This window comes from Triturus cristatus, chromosome 11 (assembly GCF_964204655.1).
Source record: "Triturus cristatus chromosome 11, aTriCri1.1, whole genome shotgun sequence".
In the NCBI taxonomy this organism is placed as follows: domain Eukaryota; kingdom Metazoa; phylum Chordata; class Amphibia; order Caudata; family Salamandridae; genus Triturus; species Triturus cristatus.
In genome coordinates, this window is record NC_140594.1 from 1,052,671,904 (window position 1) to 1,052,691,320 (window position 19,417).

The 19,417-nt window shown below is 51.8% G+C and overlaps 1 protein-coding gene across 7 annotated transcripts in view; it reads left to right on the plus strand.

Moving 5' to 3' along the window:
- Positions 1 to 19,417, plus strand: part of MCF2L2 (MCF.2 cell line derived transforming sequence-like 2) — a 2,345,299-nt gene that overhangs the window by 2,051,794 nt on the left and 274,088 nt on the right. For all 7 annotated transcript variants that reach the window (XM_085635348.1, XM_085635350.1, XM_085635347.1 and 4 more), the window contains exon 23: positions 19,278 to 19,370. In XM_085635348.1, coding sequence (XP_085491474.1) covers positions 19,278 to 19,370 — 93 coding nt within the window. The remainder of the gene's footprint in view (positions 1 to 19,277; positions 19,371 to 19,417) is intronic.

Here is a 19,417-nt window from a genome sequence, read left to right on the forward strand (position 1 = left end):
CTGCTCTTCACGAAGCAGGTACGTCGGTGTGAACACAATATCCGACAGCGTTGTACCTCCCGGTTCCTCCCTTTATAGGGCGTGTTTTCCTTGAGTTATGTAACAGCTCTCCTGTTTACATAAGGGCGTGTTTCCTTGAGTTATGTAACAGCTCTCCTGTTTACATAAGGGCGTGTTTCCCTTGAGTTATGTAACAGCTCTCCTGTTTACATAAGGGCGTGTTTTCCTTGAGTTATGTAACAGCTCTCCTGTTTACATAAGGGCGTGTTTCCCTTGTATGACAGGAATTCTTGACAGTACATCCTCCCTCTCAGCGGCTCCCCACGGGTCCAGCGCTGGCAGGAAAACGCCGATGGAACAAGGAGACCAAGCGCGGAGCATGAACCCCTTCAGCCGGTTCCCATGAATGCTCCTCCGGGCCATAGCCTTTCCACGCAACCAGGTACCACAGCTTCCCCCTGCGCCATTTGGACGCCCGTATGCCCGACACTTCATACTCCACCTCCGACTCCACGCATACCGGCCGAGGTGTCCCAGACGGCTTGGAGGGTGCTGGTTTGAGCAATGATACATGAAAGACAGGGTGTATCCGCAATGACTGGGGCAAGCACACCTTCACGTTCACGGGACCCATACACTTGGTAATTCGATAGGGGCCCATGTACTTGGGATGGAACACACTGTTCTTTCGAAACCTCATGTTTCTTGTGGATATCCAGACGTAGTCTCCAGTGCGGTACAGTGGCCCGGGCCTTCTCTTCCTATCTGCCGCAGCCTTGTATCTTCTCTTGGCCTCTATTAGGACAGCCCTTGAGCGCATCAATGTGTCTTTTATGTGTGCCACCCTGTCCGCTGTGGCGGGAATCCTGTCCTCTCTGAACGGATGTAGAAATGGCAAGAACCTGGGATGTTGGCCATAGTTGCTATAGAACGGAGATGACTGTGTGGAGCTGTGAGTGGCGTTGTTATAGGCTATCTCTGCAACCCATAGCAAGTCGACCCATTCTTCCCTGCCCTGGTCCACAAAACATCGCAGATACTGTTTGAGCGTTTGGTTCAGGCGCTCGGTTTGGCCGTCCGTTTGAGGGTGGTAGCTGGTGGACAGGGCGGTCTTAACATGCAGCGCAGTGCACCAAGTCTTCCAGAATTGCGCAGTAAACTGCGACCCCCGGTCCGACACGATCACCCCAGGTAATCCATGCAGTCGTACCACATTCTTTAGGAGTAGTGATGCCAATTCCCCGGCCGTAGGGACTCTCTTGCAGGGGATGAAGTGCCCCATTTTCGTCAAGTAATCCACCACCACCAGTATTGCCGTCATCCCCTGGTCTACCGGTAGGCCCACCACGAAGTCCAGTGATATGCTATCCCATGGTCTATCCGGGGTTGGAAGTGGATGTAAGAGCCCTTGGGTTCGGCCATGGTCGGCCTTCATGGTAGCACACGTAGGACACTCCTGTCCCCACCTCCTGACATCCACTCTCATGGTTGGCCACCAGAAATGCCGTCCCATGCTAGCCACCGTTTTTTCAATGCCCAAATGACCTGCGCATGGAGAGTCATGGCACCAGATGAATGCTTGTTTCCTTAGCCTAGGCGTGGGTATCAATAGGCACCTGCCCTTCAGGGGTATCCCGTCCTTCAGCTGCCATTCTCTGTGACTGAGGAGCCACCTCCGCCATGCGAATGACCTGATCCCTCTCTTTATTCCCCTCAGGAAAGTATCCGGTTGGATAACCCCCAATACCATCCTCGGGGAAATGATGGAACGCTCGGTCGCAGGCAATGGTTCCTTAACTGCAGATTGACGGGACAGGGCGTCCGCCTTTCGGTTTTCCGTCCCCGGCCGATATGTGATGCGGAAGTTGAACCCCGCAAAGAAGATCATCCACCGCAGCTGCCTGGGAGAAAGGTGTCTAGTGGCAGTCATGAACTGTAGGTTCCGATGGTCCGTGTACACCGATACCACATGTCTTGCCCCCATCAACCAATGCCTCCATTCGGTGAAGGCGTCCTTGATTGCGAGAAGCTCCTTCTCCGCAATATGGTAGTTGCGTTCGGCGTCGTTGAGTTTGCGGGACATGTACGCAACGGGATGAAGCACCCCTGTGTCGTGGTTGCGTTGGGACAAGATAGCCCCCAGCGCCACATCCGACGCGTCCGCTTCCACCACGTAGGGGAGATCCGGATCGGGGTGAGCCAACACCGGCGCCTTACCAAAGGCGCTTTTCAGGGCCTCAAAGGCTTTGTTCGCTTCAGGGGACCAGACAAACTCCTTGGACTTCCTCAGTAGCTGTGTGATTGGGGCCACCACTCCTGAAAATCCATCTATGAACCGCCTGTAAAAGTTGGCGAAGCCAATGAAACTTTGGACGTCCTTCACGCTTTGGGGCACCGGCCATTCTTTCACCGCCTTGATCTTTCGTTCTGCCATCTCCTGTCCCTCTGGACTCAGCATCACTCCGAGGAATTCCACGGATGTGACGTGGAAGTCACACTTGCTGAGTTTACAAAACAGCATGTTTTCCCTCAGCTTTTGGAGCACAGCTTTGACGTGGTGTACGTGCTCCTCCACACTGGACGAATAGATGAGGATGTCGTCGATATATACGACCACGTAGATATCCAACTCCTCTCTGAATACCTCATTCAAAAAGTACTGAAAGGCTGCCGGGGCGTTGCACAGACCGAACGGCATGACGAGGTACTCAAAAAGGCCGAACCTGGTCTTAAAGGCGGTCTTCCACTCGTCTCCGTCCCTCATGCGCACCAGATGGTATGCCCCTTTCAAATCCAACTTGGTGTAGATACGAGCTTTCTTGACCTGTTCCAGAAGTACACTGATGAGAGGCAAGGGGTACCGATTTTTTATGGTTATCGCATTCAATGCCCTAAAGTCCACACAGGCTCTCAGCTCCCCATTAGCCTTCGGGATGAAGAAGAGTGGCGAGGCGGCCGGAGACTTGGACGGGCGGATGAATCCTAGCTTGAGGAGTTTATCCAGGTACCCCCGGAGATGCACGTTTTCAGGCTCCGTCAGGGCATACAGCCTGCCGCTGGGAACGCTGGCCCCTGGCACCAGGTCGATCTGGCAGTCAAACTGTCTATGTGGTGGTAGCACTTCCGCCTTCACCTCATCAAATACATCCTCAAAACTGTGATAAGCCTGGGGGAGAGCCACATCTTTTTCTGCCGCTGTAGCCACCGTCTGACTCCCGCTCTCATCTGCGTCAAGGGATTCCTTTCTTATTCCACAATGCAGGATGCAATACGGTGACGTCATTTCGATGCGATGTGTTGGCCAATCCACAAAGGGGTTGTGTTTCTGTAGCCACGGCAATCCCAATATGACGCCATATTGGGGCGCTCGGATGATGTTAAAATCGATTTGTTCCAAATGGTTCCACCCATATCTCATCGGAAGGACCCCCGTGTGCTGCCCGATGGGCCCCGTCACCAATCGCCTTCCGTCTACAGCATAGACGTCTTCGGGTACAGCTTTGGGAAGAAGCACTAGCCCTAGCCTGCATGCCTCGTTGTGGTCCATAAACATGCCAGTGGCCCCTGAATCCACCATGGCCACAACGGGTATCCACTGGTCATGCACTCCCACGTGCACCGTGATAAACAGGTGTCGTTGTCCCTTAGTGACCGAGTTGGAAAGTGAAGGGATGGATGAGTGACTCCGAGATGTCCCTTCTCTGGTCTTGGAGTCCTCTAGTTTTCCGCCGGTATGTCCACCACGGCTGTTACCGACCGGTTGGCCCGATAACGTGACGTCTTCGGTTTGGCAGGGCATTCACGTACGTAGTGGCCTTTTTTGCCACAATATAGGCACAATCCTTGTTTACGGCGTGACTCTTTCTCCGTGGCTGTGAGGCTCGCTCGTATTGCGCCGATGTCCATGGGTTCTCCCTTGGATGCGGTGGAAGTTTCAGGACTTCCCACCGTCACATAGGATGGAAGGGATTTTCCTTTTCTCCCATGATCCCCCTTTCTTTCACTTAGCCTATGTTCCAGCCGTAATACCAGGTTGATAAGGCCCTCACATGTCTTGGGTTGAGGGTCAATATGAGCCACGGCGTCCTTGAGCTCATCGCACAGCCCTTGATGGAAGAGCGCCGTCTGTTTAGCAACAGGCCACTTGGTTTCCGCAACCAGCCTTCGGAACGCGTTGAGATACTGCACCAGGTCGTTGGATCCCTGTCTCAACTCAAGCATTTCACGGTCCGCCGTGTACGAGTCAGCCCTTCTGTCGAATACCTTCAGGAATTCCTCGCGAAAAGCACCCCAATCACATAAGAGGGGGTCGTCCCTGCTCACCAGAGGTACGGCCCATTGTGCCGCGTTTCCAGCCAAATAGGATATAAGGAAAGCCACACGAGCCTGACTCGTGGGGAACGCCTTTGGTTTGCACGATAAATGTAGCGCCACTTGTGTGAGGAATACCTGCACTGTGTTAGGATCCCCACCGTACCTCTCTGGTGTCGCCAAGGGGATGGCTACCGGCATTTCCACTACTACCGCAGGGGTCTGATTCGTGAGGGAGGTGCTGGGCGTGAGCGGGTCCAATTGGATAGCATCCAGTCTGGCTTTTACATCGGCTGTTTCTTGCCTAGAGGCAGCCACTTCAACTTGCATGGCCGCTAAAGCAGCCAGCACATCATCAAGTGTTGCCATGTCTGTTATCGACCGGGAGACAGTTAGTGTTATTAAGGTCGGATATTTTGTAACGCCCTGAACGTCTCAGGATCGTTTAACAGACACGACAATGAGGACGCAACCACTAGTGAAGGGTTAGTTGTTTTAATGAAGGCAAATATAATACAAAGAATAAACAAGTTATAGTCACTGGAATCCTCCAGGCTAAGTACGTTACCAGCCCACAGCACGGATGGTCCTAACCGTCCTCTGCATATACGCCGGTCCCGGCGTATGCCAACAGAGGGCAGAAATGAAATGGCCGACAATGCCAATCGGTAGGCTGTGAGGGGCACGAAGAGTGTTGGGGAGAATCGAGGAGTCAGGGAAACACCCAGCCGGGGTCTCTACCTGAAGGGAGCAGCCGCTCAACCTCTTCCTCAGACTGCACCGGGACGCGGAGTCACCTCCTGGTGATGCGTCACCGATACCCCAATCACAAGCAAGAAGACTGAACCGAGAGCAGCCGCTCGATCGATCCTGTGGACTTCCGAGTCTGTAACGCGGCAAACACCTCCTGGTGTGCGTTACAGCTGGCAGTCCCTGTGTCTCTGGTCGGGCTGGGAGTTACGACTCCAACCAGCAAAAGCGCCACTGCGCTTGGACTCAGCCGAGTCAAAAAGCGAAGCTCAATGGTTGACCGGTAGAGCTTCCGGGTCCTTCACAGGTGACGATGGGGCAAGACACGGCCCAGGGAGTAACGACTCGACCTACCTCCGTTCTTGCCTTACTGGAGCACCACTCCGGAACACTGCTCTTCACGAAGCAGGTACGTCGGTGTGAACACAATATCCGACAGCGTTGTACCTCCCGGTTCCTCCCTTTATAGGGCGTGTTTTCCTTGAGTTATGTAACAGCTCTCCTGTTTACATAAGGGCGTGTTTCCTTGAGTTATGTAACAGCTCTCCTGTTTACATAAGGGCGTGTTTCCCTTGAGTTATGTAACAGCTCTCCTGTTTACATAAGGGCGTGTTTTCCTTGAGTTATGTAACAGCTCTCCTGTTTACATAAGGGCGTGTTTCCCTTGTATGACAGGAATTCTTGACACTTAGGCTGTTTTTTGAAAAACGGAGTCAAGTCAAGTGTTCACGACAGACAAATGTCAGTGCTTCACGTAAGTGCAGGCCATTCTATTTTTTTTTTTTAAACCAACGCTGCGTTCTGCGTCTGGGAGTCAGATTAGCTGATGCGCGCACACCTCTTAGTGCATGAAGGTTCGCGTTCCTTTGTCGCCGCTCCATTCTCTGCTTCAGCCACACACGTCAGCTTGCTTGGAGTCTTCAGACACGCGGTAAGTTTGCTTGCGTGTCAAGCACTGCTCGCAAATTCAATTGACGCGCCTCTCGTGCACTCAACGGCCACAAACAGTCTTCACTATACTTATCCCCCCCAAAAAATTAACGCAGCTTGGCCACACTTACGTGCACAGGGTTGAAAACGCCACTACTTCCACACTGCTTTTCTGCAAGAGTTGCACACCTTTATAAAATGAACAGAGAACTAACCTTGTTTCTTGACATTGCCGTAATTCTTTCGTGGGCACGCTGGGTTCTTCAGTGGGTGTACACATCGAAATCATCGCCAGTAATAAAACGAGGCTTCAGAGGTCTGTTTTAAGTTGAGCTTTATTTTACATCCACTGGACAGTCCACACAAGCAGCAGACACGGCAACTGATACACTCCGACTGCGGTTTCCACGTTCTGCTGCTGATGTAGTTGACATTCTAGGAAAGAACAATAAACTGAAAGGGCAAGTTACAACAGAGTACTAGTAACTTGTTGACCTCAAGGAATCTGTACCTCATACACTGATGAAGTGGCAGATTCAACACTGTCAGCGCCTCTGATATTAGGGGAAACCAACCTATCTCAAGCACTCAGGATGAAAGCTACGCTGGCTTAGTATCAGGAAGGTCAGGTGGTGTTGGTGCTAAAGCCAATTGGTTCTACCTAGATGATATTCAGTGTTTAGCAATTCATGGCACGGCCACCTGAAACACCTAGGGCATGTGTTGAGTAGGATACAAGAGGTAAAACTGCCCATCAAGGCAACCAAGTGTCAAGAGTCTACCTTGGGTATGAGGTGGGCACCAGGAAAATTCTCCCAATCGATGCCAAGAGTATGTGATGGAGTGGGAGGTGCATTCTACCCTGACTGAAGTGAGGTTTCATCTAGTATTCATCTGATATTACAGGAATTCATCTGTTATTACAGGAACATTGTGGCAAACTATGTAGGTATAGTGCCCCATTGACTGCTTTAACCTCCAAGAAGCAGCCCAAAAAGGTGATGTGGGCTGGGCAGTGTTGTAGGGAATTTGAGGACCTGAAGAAAGCACTGTGCAATGCACCTTTCCAGAAAGCTCCTGACTACAGTCAGCCTTTCATTATACGGAGAATGCCTCTGATAAGGGAGTTGGAGCTGTATTAGCTCAACTGGATAACAAAGGTAGAGAGCGTCCTGTAGCCTTTATAAGTAGGAGGTTACTTCCTTGAGAACAGATCTGAGTGGCTATTGAGGAGGAGTGCTTTGCCATAGTGTGGGCCTTGCAATAGTTCTGCCTTTACTTGTTTGGTACTAGATTTGAAGTTCAAAAGGATCATAAGTAATTTAAGTAGTTGGTGGCCATGAAGGGAAGAATCCCAGATTGTTTTTGAGATGGTATATTTTTCTGCAAGCGACAGATTCTGTAGTGGAGCACAGAGCCAGATTGAGCCACAGGAATGTGGATTGACTTCCCTGACAGGTTTACTGATCTGACAACGCTAGCTCTTCAGATTAGGAGTTGATTCGGGGTAGTCTGAGCTAGGAGGGGCATATGTTGCGACAGAAAAGTCCCCCACATCATAATGGCCATCCCCTTCTACACTGAGGGCCCTAGCTGCAACGATATTTGAACCCTTGGTTCTGATTTTTGGTCATGAGTGAACACGGATCATGCTTGTGCTCCATGACCTAGGCCTGTATCACGGACTGTGGTCTTGTTAGACCAGGATGAGTGCACCAATGGTTGCCCTCGTAGTGGTGAAGGGCTGCTGCCCTTACCAGTAGTTAAGTAGCACAAACATGATGGTGGCAACATACAATGTTTTTGTAATTATGATCAGTAGAGTAAACAGGAATTTTTACTTCTGCAACTGAAGTTGGGACTACCAGGCCACAAATGTAAAGTTCAGCTGCTGTGTTCTTAACTCACACTTGGCCTACATCATGTTAGCCTGTAGCGTGAATGAGTTTGTGTGTGGATGCTTGATGTATGTGTGCCTGTAAGTGGTACTCTACAGAGAGACCTGTAGGTTCCATTTTGGAAACCCACAGCCATGGGAATGTATGTGTAGGTGGGGAAGCCCCCAGACAGATCTGTGGATTGCCACATTCTTGTGAGCTGGGTGACACACACACACACTGAAGGAAGGGAAAGTCAAGCTTTCCTGTGCAATTTAAAGGGTCTCTATGATTCTGGAATGATCACCAATTAGTGAGGCCTGGGCACATATCAGGAAGAGGATGAGTCTGATAAGGGAAACACTGCAGAGACCAAAAATCATGAAGAGTAGGGTTGAGGCCTTTGAAAGGTGGTGTTAGGCATATATCAGTGAGACAGGCAATGTGGTATAATCCTCAAGGCACTCTCACATCCTCTGTTGTGGGGTTATCTAGTTTGTAGTCGCTGGGGGGCGTGGCTTAGCAGCCGACGGGCATGGACGCGTGAGTGAAGAGCTCCGCATCCCGCCCGGAAAAAATCCTGTGACCAGTGGTGTCCCCGGCGTTCCGGAGCTTCTGGAGGGCTCCCCCCACCTGCTCTGTGCTGTTGGAGCGGACTGTTGGCCGGATTGGCGGCGCCGGAGACGGGGGCCGAGACTGCAACTGCGGCGGAGGCGGGTGGCTGACGGCCATCTTGGGCGGCCTGTGCGGTGACGGGCGACCGCGGCCCACAGTACGTTGGACGCCGGCCGGAAGTGCGGGAGCCCCGGCGGGCGCGGCCGGAAGTGCAGATCATCGGCAGGTAGAGGACAGCGCACGGCGGTGGACGCCCGCGGCGGGAGGCTAGCGGCTGCGGGTCGAGAACGTGCGCTGCTGCTGGGGGTTGCTCCCGAGGTGGAACGGCGGACCAAAAAGAGAGGAGCTGGACCTGCGGTGCCGGTGAGGCGGCCTGGAGCGGGAGCGGAGACAGAGTCGGAGGACGGCGGACCCTGTGCAGCTGAAAGGCGGACGGGGCCACGGGAGTAGCGGCTGGCCCTGTGGACGACGTTGAGGCGCAGAGCCCTCGGACCCAGGGTTGCGGGCGTCGGCCCTGGCGGAGTGCACAGCTGCTGGTGCGCAGTGGGGGCTTGAAGTCTCGTGGTGCCCCGAGGAGGACGGCAGAGCCGCCCCGGTGAGGGGCTTGACCGGTGGCGGAGCGAAGAGGGTCCCCGCGGCGGACGCTGGGAGCGCGGGGCCTGGGAGCTGCCAGCCGTCTTGCGAACGAGGCCTCGCGCCTGCCTGCAGGTACCGGGTGCGGGATCATGGGCAAGCCGCGCCCCAGGTTGGGAGGTGCCCCAACGGACCCCGCGGGGGATACTGCTGCGGGCCGAGAGGTCGGACAGAATGCGGACGCGGCGGTGGGCCTCCAGCAGCAGCAGATGGACCAAATCCTCCTGGCCATAGCGGACACGAAGTCGGCGTTGCGGGCGGACATTGCCCAGGTGTCCACGGATCTGGGGCTGCTGCGGGCGGATCACCGGAAGCTCGTGGATAGGGTCAAAACTGCGGAGGACAAGCTGGATTCGCTGGCCCCGGCCCAGAAGGTGACAGAGACCCAGACGGCGGACCTCCTGCGGAGGGTAGTGGTCCTGGAAAAGAGGGCCGAGGACGCTGAAGGGCGTAGCCGCCGCAACAACATCCGAGTGGTGGGTCTGCCGGAGAAAATTGAAGGAGGTGACATGTTGGCCTTCCTGGAGACCTGGCTGCAGGAGGTGGTGGTACCGGAGGGGCTCACGCGGTTCTACACCTTGGAGAGGGCGCATAGGGTGCCTGCTCGGCCCCCGGACCCGGGCCGTCCGCCCCGGCCGGTGGTGGCCCGCCTGCTGCACTACAGAGACCGAGACATCATTCTACAGAGGGCTCGGACGCAGGGCCCGTTCCAGGTGCAGAATGTCCCGGTTTCAATTTACCCGGATTACCCCATGGAGGTCCAGCGCAGACGCTCCTCTTTTCAGGCTGTGAAGAAGGCACTGTGGGACGAGGGGCTGCAGTGCTCCTTGCTGTTCCCGGCGCGACTCCGAGTGATGCGGGATGGGGCGACGTCGTTCTTCACTGACCCTGCGGCGGCCTGGAGCTGGTTGGAGGCGACCGGAACCCGGGCGGCGGCGCACTCGGATGGAGGGAGGCCGATGGAGGCACTGGCCAAGCCCCGCCGTAGCAGACGCAACAAGGCACGACAGGCAGGGGTCCGGTCGCCTGGTGCTTCCCAGACGGTGCTGGAACGGCGGGCTGCTCTGCAGGCGGTATCGGAGATCTCCGGGGCGGTGGTCTCCCAGCTCAGCGAGGCATCGGGCTCCCGGAGGGGCACTGAGGACTCCCATTCTGATGGTGCTGAGGAGGAGGTGCTGTCACCCCTGGGACTGCTGATGAGTTGCTGGACGCTTGAAGGTTTGGGGGGCTGCCGGACCTCGGCTGGGATGGTGGGGAGCTGCTGGACAAGGAGAGAGAGGCCTGGCGGGGTCCTGCGGGGTTGAGGGGCGGACTGCTCTGGAGCGCTGCATGGTAGTTGGTCATGGGGAGCGTGATATGGGGGGGGTGGGGGGGCCTGAACGGAGGGGAGCGCCGGGGAACGACTGGCATTGACTGGGCAAGGATGCTTGGATGAGGACTGTTGTCAAGCCCGTCTGGCGGTGAGCCACCACCTCAACCTCACGGACGAAGTGAGACTCTGGTGGCTACCAGAGGGTTTGTTTATGGTTGGGGATAGTATTTGGATGGGTACCTACAGTTTAGCGCCTGTTCTGGGGAGGGGAGGGAGCTCGGGGAGTTGGGTAGTTATACGGTTTTTGGGGCTTGTCAGTGTGCCTCGGAGGTCCCGTACTGGGTGGTTGGTTGGACGATGGGATGGGGAACCCCCCTGAACTGAGATTTATGACTTGGAATGTGAGAGGGCTCACCTCAATGGTGAAGCGGCATAAAGTCCATGCGTACTTAGTGCGGAGAGGGGTACAGGTAGCATTCCTTCAGGAAACCCATTTGGACAAAGAAGAGGGGCAGGCGCTGCGTAGACGCTGGAGGGGCCAACTGTATTACACGACATTCTCGAAGTTTGCTCGGGGTGCCCTGATCTGGGTGAGGGCGGGAGTCCCTTTTCAGAATCTCGGGACGTTAGTGGATCCAGAGGGCAGGTTTGTGGCGGTGCAGGGGCGGCTGGATGGCAGGGATATAGCTTTGTGTAGTGTGTATGCCCCTAATGTTGATCAGGCCGCTTTTTTTTCCAGACTGTCGGGTCAACTGGCAGAGTATTTGACGGGGGCGGTGGTATTGGGGGGGGACTTCAACTCAGTGTTGGATGTAGAGTTGGACAGGTCTCATCCGCCCCTGGCACAGTCGGCGGTTTGCCGGGCGGCCAAAAGCAGGCGGGTCTGGCAAGATACTTGGGGCTTGGTAGATACGTGGCGTACCCATCACCCGCAGGACAGGGACTACTCCTTCTACTCGGCTCCACATGAGCTGCACGTCAGATTGGATAGCATATTGTGCTCGCCGGATGTTCAACCTTCGATGCGGCACAGTGAATATTTAGCCAGGACCGTGTCGGACCATAACCCATGCGTGGGGCTGCTGCAATGGTCTAGGCAGCGGCAGGCGATCCCTACGTGGCGCCTTAACCCCTTGCTGCTTGAAGACCCGGTGTTCCAGGCGGAGATTGGCGATTGTATGACGCAGTATTTCGGGCAGAACACAGGGACGGCGACAACCCGAGCGACGGAATGGGATGCGTTTAAGGCGGTTGTCCGGGGGGCTTGCATTTCCTCCACCACCGGGGTGAGGAGGGCCTTGTCGAAAGAGGTGGACGGAGCGGAGACACGGCTGCGGGAAGCGGAGCGGGCGTTTCAAGACGGGGACGGCGAAGTGGTCGGGGTTGTGGAGGCGCGGGAACGTGTGGCGGTCTCCATGGAACGGCTTCGTTGTCACGATCATAGAAATTATCTGGTCCGAGCGCATGCGGAAAGGGATAAGGTGGGTTCCCTTTTGGCGTGGTTGGCGAACCCGGCGGCGCGCGGTGACCCTATACTCCTACTGGAGGAGGAGGGGGGGGTCCCGGTTTATTCCCAGGTGGGGATTAATATGCGGTTTGCCAGCTATTATGCTGGGTTATACGATAGTACAATGGTGCAGGAACCCGAGGGCCTTGGTGATTTTCTGTTGGCGGCCCGCCTACCTCGGCTGGACTCGGACGCTGGGAAGGACATTGTGTCGCGATCTCGCTGAGCGAAATCCGAATGGCCATTAAGCTCATGGCTCGTCGCAAGACCCCGGGGGCGGATGGCTTGCCTGTCGAGTTCTATGCGGCCTACCCGGAGCTGTTGGCGCAGCAGCTGCAGACCCTATATAGCGAGGCCTGGGAATTGGGACAGTTGCCTGCCTCTGCTCGGGAGGCGATCGTGATACCCTTGCTGAAACCCGGTGGCGAGGCGGGGGCTCGCACAGCATACCGCCCGCTTTCTATGCTGACGGTGGACTACAAGATCCTGAGTAGAATCTTGGCGTCACGCCTTTTGACCCACATGACCGCCTTGATTCACCCGGATCAGGCGGGCTTCATTCCTAGGCGCAGCACAGCCACCTCTATTCGCCGGTTGCTACGAGTGATGGAGCTGGACCGGGACGAATACCCGGAGGCCTGCACACTGTCGGTCGACCTAGAAAAGGCCTTCGATAGTGTGGAGTGGCCGTATTTGTACCGAGTGTTGCGGGAATTCGGCTTAGGGGAGGACTTTGTCCGTTGGACCACCTTGTTGTATAGCGGGGCCACGGCCCGGGTGAAGACGGGGTCTACTATCTCGGCTTCCTACCAAGTGCGGAGGGGGACGAGACAGGGCTGTTCCCTCTCCCCCTTGTTGTTTGCGCTGGCGGTGGAACCACTGGCCGCTCACGCCCGACAGGGGGGTGCTTATTCCGGAGTTTCCCTGAGGGGGGATGCCCACTACATTTCCCTCTATGCAGATGACCTGCTGTTGTTTTTGAGGGACGCGACTGATGCGTTACGGGGCGCGACCGCGCTGTTGAAGGAGTTCGGCCGCATGTCCGGCCTGAAGGTCAATTGGGGTAAGACATGTCTGTTCCCATTGTCGCAGGGCGGCGGGACACCGCAGACGGCGGGCCATATCCGATGGGAGAGCAGCTGCTTGCGCTACCTGGGGGTTAACATTTATCATACCCAGGCAGATTTGTTGGAGGGGAATGTCGGCAGGGCGCTTCGGGGACTACGGGGTAGTATGGGATTTTGGAGTACGCTCCCGCTCTCCTGTGCCGGGAGGGTGGCGTTGCTGAAAATGGTGGCGCTGCCACGTCTTCTTTATTTTTTCCGCACGCTCCCTATCTGGATCCCGGCGCCATATTTTGCGCGCTTACGGGCTCTTTCGACGGGGTTCATTTGGGGGTCGGGACGGCGTCGGGTGGCGCTGGCCACATTGCGAAGGCCACGAGCGGAGGGGGGCCTGGCAGCCCCCGACTTTGAATGGTACTACCTGGCGGCGCAGCTCCAGTGGCTTACGCAGGCGGTGGCCCGGGAGTATCGAGGCCCTGAGGGCCCACGGGACAGGTTGATCCCACGGCATGTGCTGGCCTTCATTGTTCTCCAGCAGCGACTGGATCTGCCTCAGCTGACCTTGGAGGAACGCACCCTCCGGCAGTGCTGGAATAGGTGCCAGAGGCGGGCAGGTATAGTCCGCCCGTACGCTCCGGAAATCCCACTTGGGATGTGTACCGCGTTCCCGCATGGGGGAGATTGGTCGGGGCTAGCGATTTGGGAGGAGCTAGGGGTACAGATGGTAGGGGACCTCTACCGGGACGGTGCATTATTGTCTTTTCAGGAATTGCTGGAGGCCTATGGGCTCCCGCAGGGGGACTTCCTGCTCCATGCGGCTTTGGTGGCGAGCATTCAGAAGCATTGGAACATGGGGCTGTCGGAACCCCCGACTGCGGCGGGTTGTCAGTATGTCGTGATGGCAGCAGGGACGGCCAAAGCCATAACCTGCTTATACCGCAGACTATCGACGGAGGGTTTGCAACCACTGGCCCGCCCTGCGAGAAAAATGGGAAAGGGACCTCGGGAAAGCGATACCGGAAACCACATGGTCTACGCTAGTGCGGAGGGCCTGGAAGGGGACTCGGAACGCACGATTCCAGCTCGTTCAGTTCTTCACATTACACAGGGCGTATATGACGCCGGCCAAGATCCGGCAATACTTTGGTGGAGCGCAATCTCTCTGCCCTCGATGTGGGGGAGAGGGGGTAGATTTTCGCCACATGTTTTGGGCCTGTCCACAGCTAGGCGATTATTGGGCTGAGGTAGTAGATTGTCTGAACCAGGTGACGGACCGCTCCCTCACTCCGGAGATGGGGACATGCTTGTTACTATGGTTTCCCCACACCCGCCGCACGAAGGTTACTAGTAGGTTCTATGATCTGGGGCTGATATTAGCTAAGAGAGAATTGACCCTGCACTGGAAATCCAGGGGGGGGCCCAGCTATATGCGGTGGAGGGCAGCCTTAGCGAGATGGGCGGGGGCGGAGGGTACGCTCCGGGTGCAGATGGCTCTGAGGGGTGATGATGAGAAAGCGTTAGCGACGGCGAGGGCATGGGAAGCGTTGGTAGTGGAGCTCCAGGGGCTGATGTCTGAGGTGGAAGAAGAGGGGAGCGCTTCGGATCGGCGTGAGGCGAGGGGAACTGGGGATTGAGTTAGACAGGAGATGAGAGCGGTCCCCTGACTAAGGCCAGAGGCCTGGCTACGAGGGACGATTTGCTTACGTAGAGAGGAGGTGAGCAACTGTAATTGAATTCCAGGGTTGGGGGGGCACATCGAGGGTGAACTGGGGGACAAGGGCACACTGACATAGGGGTGGGAGGGGGGGGACGAGTTGGGATTGGGAGGGGAGCTGATCTTCCGACACGAGGGAACCCGTGCTGTAATGAACAGTTGTTATTGATTTGGAAACTAATAAAAATGTTTCAACAAAAAAATCTAGTTTGTAGTCGCTCCGCTATGACAGTTTGCTTTCTGTCGTGGGACCCCCAAAGCAAAGTGAGGTTCAAGGTCCAAAGAATGGCTGCCGCACCATTTTGCCTGTGTCTAGTGTGCTGCTCAAAGTCGGCAACCCCGACTCTGCTGGTGGGGGCTCCGTGAAGATTAGTACTACCTCCCCGATCAGGGCGATGCCCGTGTGATGCTCAAAAGTCAGCCACTGGATATGCCAGAGTTGGCCGCTGTGGCGCTTGTACATTGTGCAAGCAGAGCACCTACCTGAACATTGGAAGCCAAGTAACCGCCCGCCCGAGACCTAGCGAGATCAAAAGAACTTAACTGCCCCTCCGGAGAGCTCCGTGAACGCCCACCCGCCTTGTCTGCGGTGTTCAGACTACCTCTTATTGTCGGCATCCACTCCAGTCTACCATGACTCTGGACTGCTGAACATTCCAGGATCTTTTGTATTGCAACACCAGTAGGACCAGGTAAGACTGATCGCTGGGCAGCAGATCTCTAAGGGAACCTACTTTGACTAATAGCTCAAAGGTGCTGGGATATTTTCACTTCTAAGAAGCCACTGTGGAACTTTGAAGACTCATATTTACAAGGGGGGGTCTAAACTGAATGTTGCTCCAGGTAAATGAGGAATAACCTTCACCAGTAGAAAGGGAAATGAGACTCGAGATCTTACCCAGGCAAGACCAAAGTGCCAGCCGTACAAAAACTGTGTATTATTTGTGTGTGCAGTTTTTCACTTTGTGCTGTATACAGAGGCACAACTAGAGCCAAATTTCGGGGAGGGCTAAGAAAACATTTCAGGGGGCGGGGGCAATTCTTCCAGCATTGGCAGAGTGGAGATGCAGGGGCTCTAAGGAGGGGTGAAAAAGAACAAAGCCTCATTAACAAGCAAATGGTCTTTTAAAGACCTGTGAAGTACTCGGATGCGGCTGTGTGTGTGCCCGGGAAGCTGTCTCTGCCCGGGCTGACACACACAACCGGTGGGGGGGGGCTGAAGCCCTTTGAGCCCAATGGGTGCTGCGTGCCTGGCTGTATATAAATACTACTTTTCTCATAAAAGAGAGTATCTAGCAGGACATTAATTTATTTGGGTTGCTGGATGTAGGATGTACGTTCACACCTGTGTTCCTGTACACTTTGCACCTACCCCCCAGAGAAGCCTTGGACTGCTTGACCCGAGCTACCACTGAGGGTCACGTGCTGAGGATCTATTTTGAATCTGTTTTCCATCTGCCCATAGCACTCTCCTCCCCCCAGAGAAGCCTTGGAAGGCTCGACTGAGATACCAAGAGGGTCAAGTGCTGATGGGGTAGTACTTGTCCCAGTTGCTCAAGACCCACTGTAAGTAGGATCCCAGGATATCAGGCGTAAAAGGCCTCAACCCCAAGGTTGTGCCCAGTAGCTCCTGCTTGTCCTGTGGCCATCTGAAAAAAGGTTCTTACAACAGATCACCTTGAAACTTTACCATGAAGGAGACAAAGTAAATTAACTATTTTTTGGGAAAGTTCTGTGCTAATTCATCTAATGGTGTAATGGTGTCAAAGTTATTAAAGGGACAAAAAATTACTTTTCCATTGAAAGTTTGACCTATTTATAACTAGGCTGGTGCTAGCACTGCCATTGTAATATAAGAGTATAAGTATATATATATTGTTTACGTTAGGTACATTTAATCAGTATTAATGTAACTCACCTGCAAATTAAAATATTGCAAATTAATGTCACAAACACTTGGTGATTAAGAAGGACCTTTAGTAATACTTTAGACTGAATAATTGGTCCACTTAGGCAAGTAAAAAATTAAAATCTGTTTTTATCTTAAAAAAAATTATTGATTTGCCCAGTCATCCTCCTCTTTATACATGAATTCAGTTTAGAACACTAAACCTATGGTCTAAAAAGTTTTCAAGAAAGCAGTGGCCAGATATGGATCACATGGTTAATTTTTATGAGCAGCAGTTTGGAAGGATCACAGGTTTCCTTGATCACCTATTGATTTGCCTTTCATGAGCCCTAGCATGTGTTTACCTCTGAAAGTATGAGACAGAATATTCACTCAGGTAGGGACAAATATATTCTTTTTTTTCATGGCCCTTATCCTTAGAAATACTGAATTTGCTCCAGGTTGCATAAAAAGGTGTCTTTAAAATGTTTATGGTACAAGATTACATTAGATTATTAATTTGGCCGGAATGGACAGGTTTAAGCTTTTTTGGAATTTATGAAATAGTTTAGGATTCATGTGTCAGACATAATACAATATTTGAAGTTAAGGCGTAAGCTGAAATGAGAACAATGTGACAAATTACTTTAGTTGCGTAAACCTTTAAAACATAGTGAATAAGGTTGGTGAAACCGAGATACATAAACGATTACGTTACCACTGCCGCCACATTAGGGTAAATTAAGTCATAATCTTGGAGCAAAAATTGACGGTAAAAAATGAAAACCATTTGGGTAAGTATGCACTCCCCTCCCTTCAAAGAGAAATTTGTCAAAATTGATTTGTTAATGGCATTTAACGAAGGATCATCTTAGAGCTATTAATCTACATATCCCAGAACCTTTTTTTATATACGTTGGGAATACTGGAAGATAACTCAGGTTGGTGTTGCTCTCTAGATGTCCTGTGGTACAGGGGATTGATTTCCTGGTGATCACAAAGAAATATGTATACCCAGATAGTCTATGATAAAATCTGCTCGTCTTCTAAATGACAAACTTTGTTAAAAGAAAAAAATGGAATCTTATTAAATCCCTAATTCTAAATGTCTTGTTTGTCAATGTTAATGCTCTTAGTTTATGATATGTGTTTTTTAAAAAAACATTTACAGCTTCATTTATTTATATTTAATTGTTGCACATATTATCGGTATTCTCGTTTATTTTGTATTTCACAAAAAAGTGAAGTAGTACCTAATGTATTTCTATGTTTAATCCATGAATGTATACTCATACTTCGGTGCCATTCGAGCACTATTAGCAGATGAATACGATATGGCAATATATTTAAAAGATAATACTTGCATTATAGTGCACACATATAACGTTATTTAAGAACATTTTAGCCATTTTTTTTCAACGCCTGTGCTGTCAATCTGCACAGGCGTGGGACTGAAAGTCTTGAATGCCATCATGGTGATTCATGGAAAAAAGCCAATTTCTGTAGTTTTCTGCATCTAAAAATAAATACATACAGGAAAAACTTTGTTTCCTGTCTGTATTAGCTATAGAAATCAGTAAAAATGGGAACAATTCCAAATCTAATATCAAAATCTGAAATCAAAGCAATACCTCTCAATTTATGCATCCATTTCAATCGAGATTCCAAGACGTGCATTAATTATGCATCTTGCATGTTTTTCCAAGCATGATTTTCAACAGGTCAAGCGTGGCAGAATTTATGTGGGGAAAAACTGCAACATCTTGGGTTGCGCACATCAAAATTGGGGAATCACTCGGTATTGCAGCGTTAATTCCCATTTCGAGATCCAGAGCCTTGACTAATATGCTAGTACTACAGCTGGTAAATACACCACCCAAAGAAATCAGCTTTTATCAACCAAATGCAATATTATTGTATCAAAATACTGGTGTGAAGGCCACAGATCTCTAACCACACACTTACATAAAGGGACATTTTCATACACTCTTGTGATCTTTAGAGCCTTATATATGGAATGGGAAATATACTGTTCTATGCTATATTCTACCATCTTGTCAGTAAATTTGATATGTCAAGAAATTATACATTTGCTTTTTTATTATTAATGGGTAAAGAGAGCTGAAGGGTGAGAAAAGGGATGCAGTAATATTCCCGAAATGAAAAAGGTTCTAGACTTGTTATCAAAGAAATATTCGAAACCTTAAAAAAATAATATTGAAAAGTATATATTTGTTAAATATGTCTCACATTTCTGCAATTTTCCTGTAATTTAGTAAATAATTACGAAATCAAGGCACTATCCAAAACTGTCCTGAAAGAAGTTGATCTCACAGTCTCAACAAAAAATATCAGCCACTTTAAGAATCGCATCTTCACATTTTGAGTAAAGTGGGTTGCAATTAAATTAGCAATTAAATTAGCAAATGCTGCAGTTTTTGTTTGGTAATATGAGTGCTCTAATTGCAATGTTTGATTTACCTTTGGAAATTAGTAATTGTTCAGCTCATGCTTGTACATCTGCGTCATAATTTAATTAATCATTAATTTTGTCTGATTATAATATCAGCCTTAAATCATATTTGTCCTATTTAATAGCAGGCATAACGTGGATCACAGAAGTAATATTGAAGAATTCTCTGCTCAAGCTTTTTCCTTTGCTATTTTTTTATGCAGATGAGCTCTGTTGGCATCACAGAGAATGTAAAGGGAGATAATAAGAAGTTTGAGGTTTGGTGTAATGGCAGAGAAGAAGTCTACATCATTCAGGTAACTTTATAATCACATTCCGCAAAAGTATAATTCATTTTTTCCCC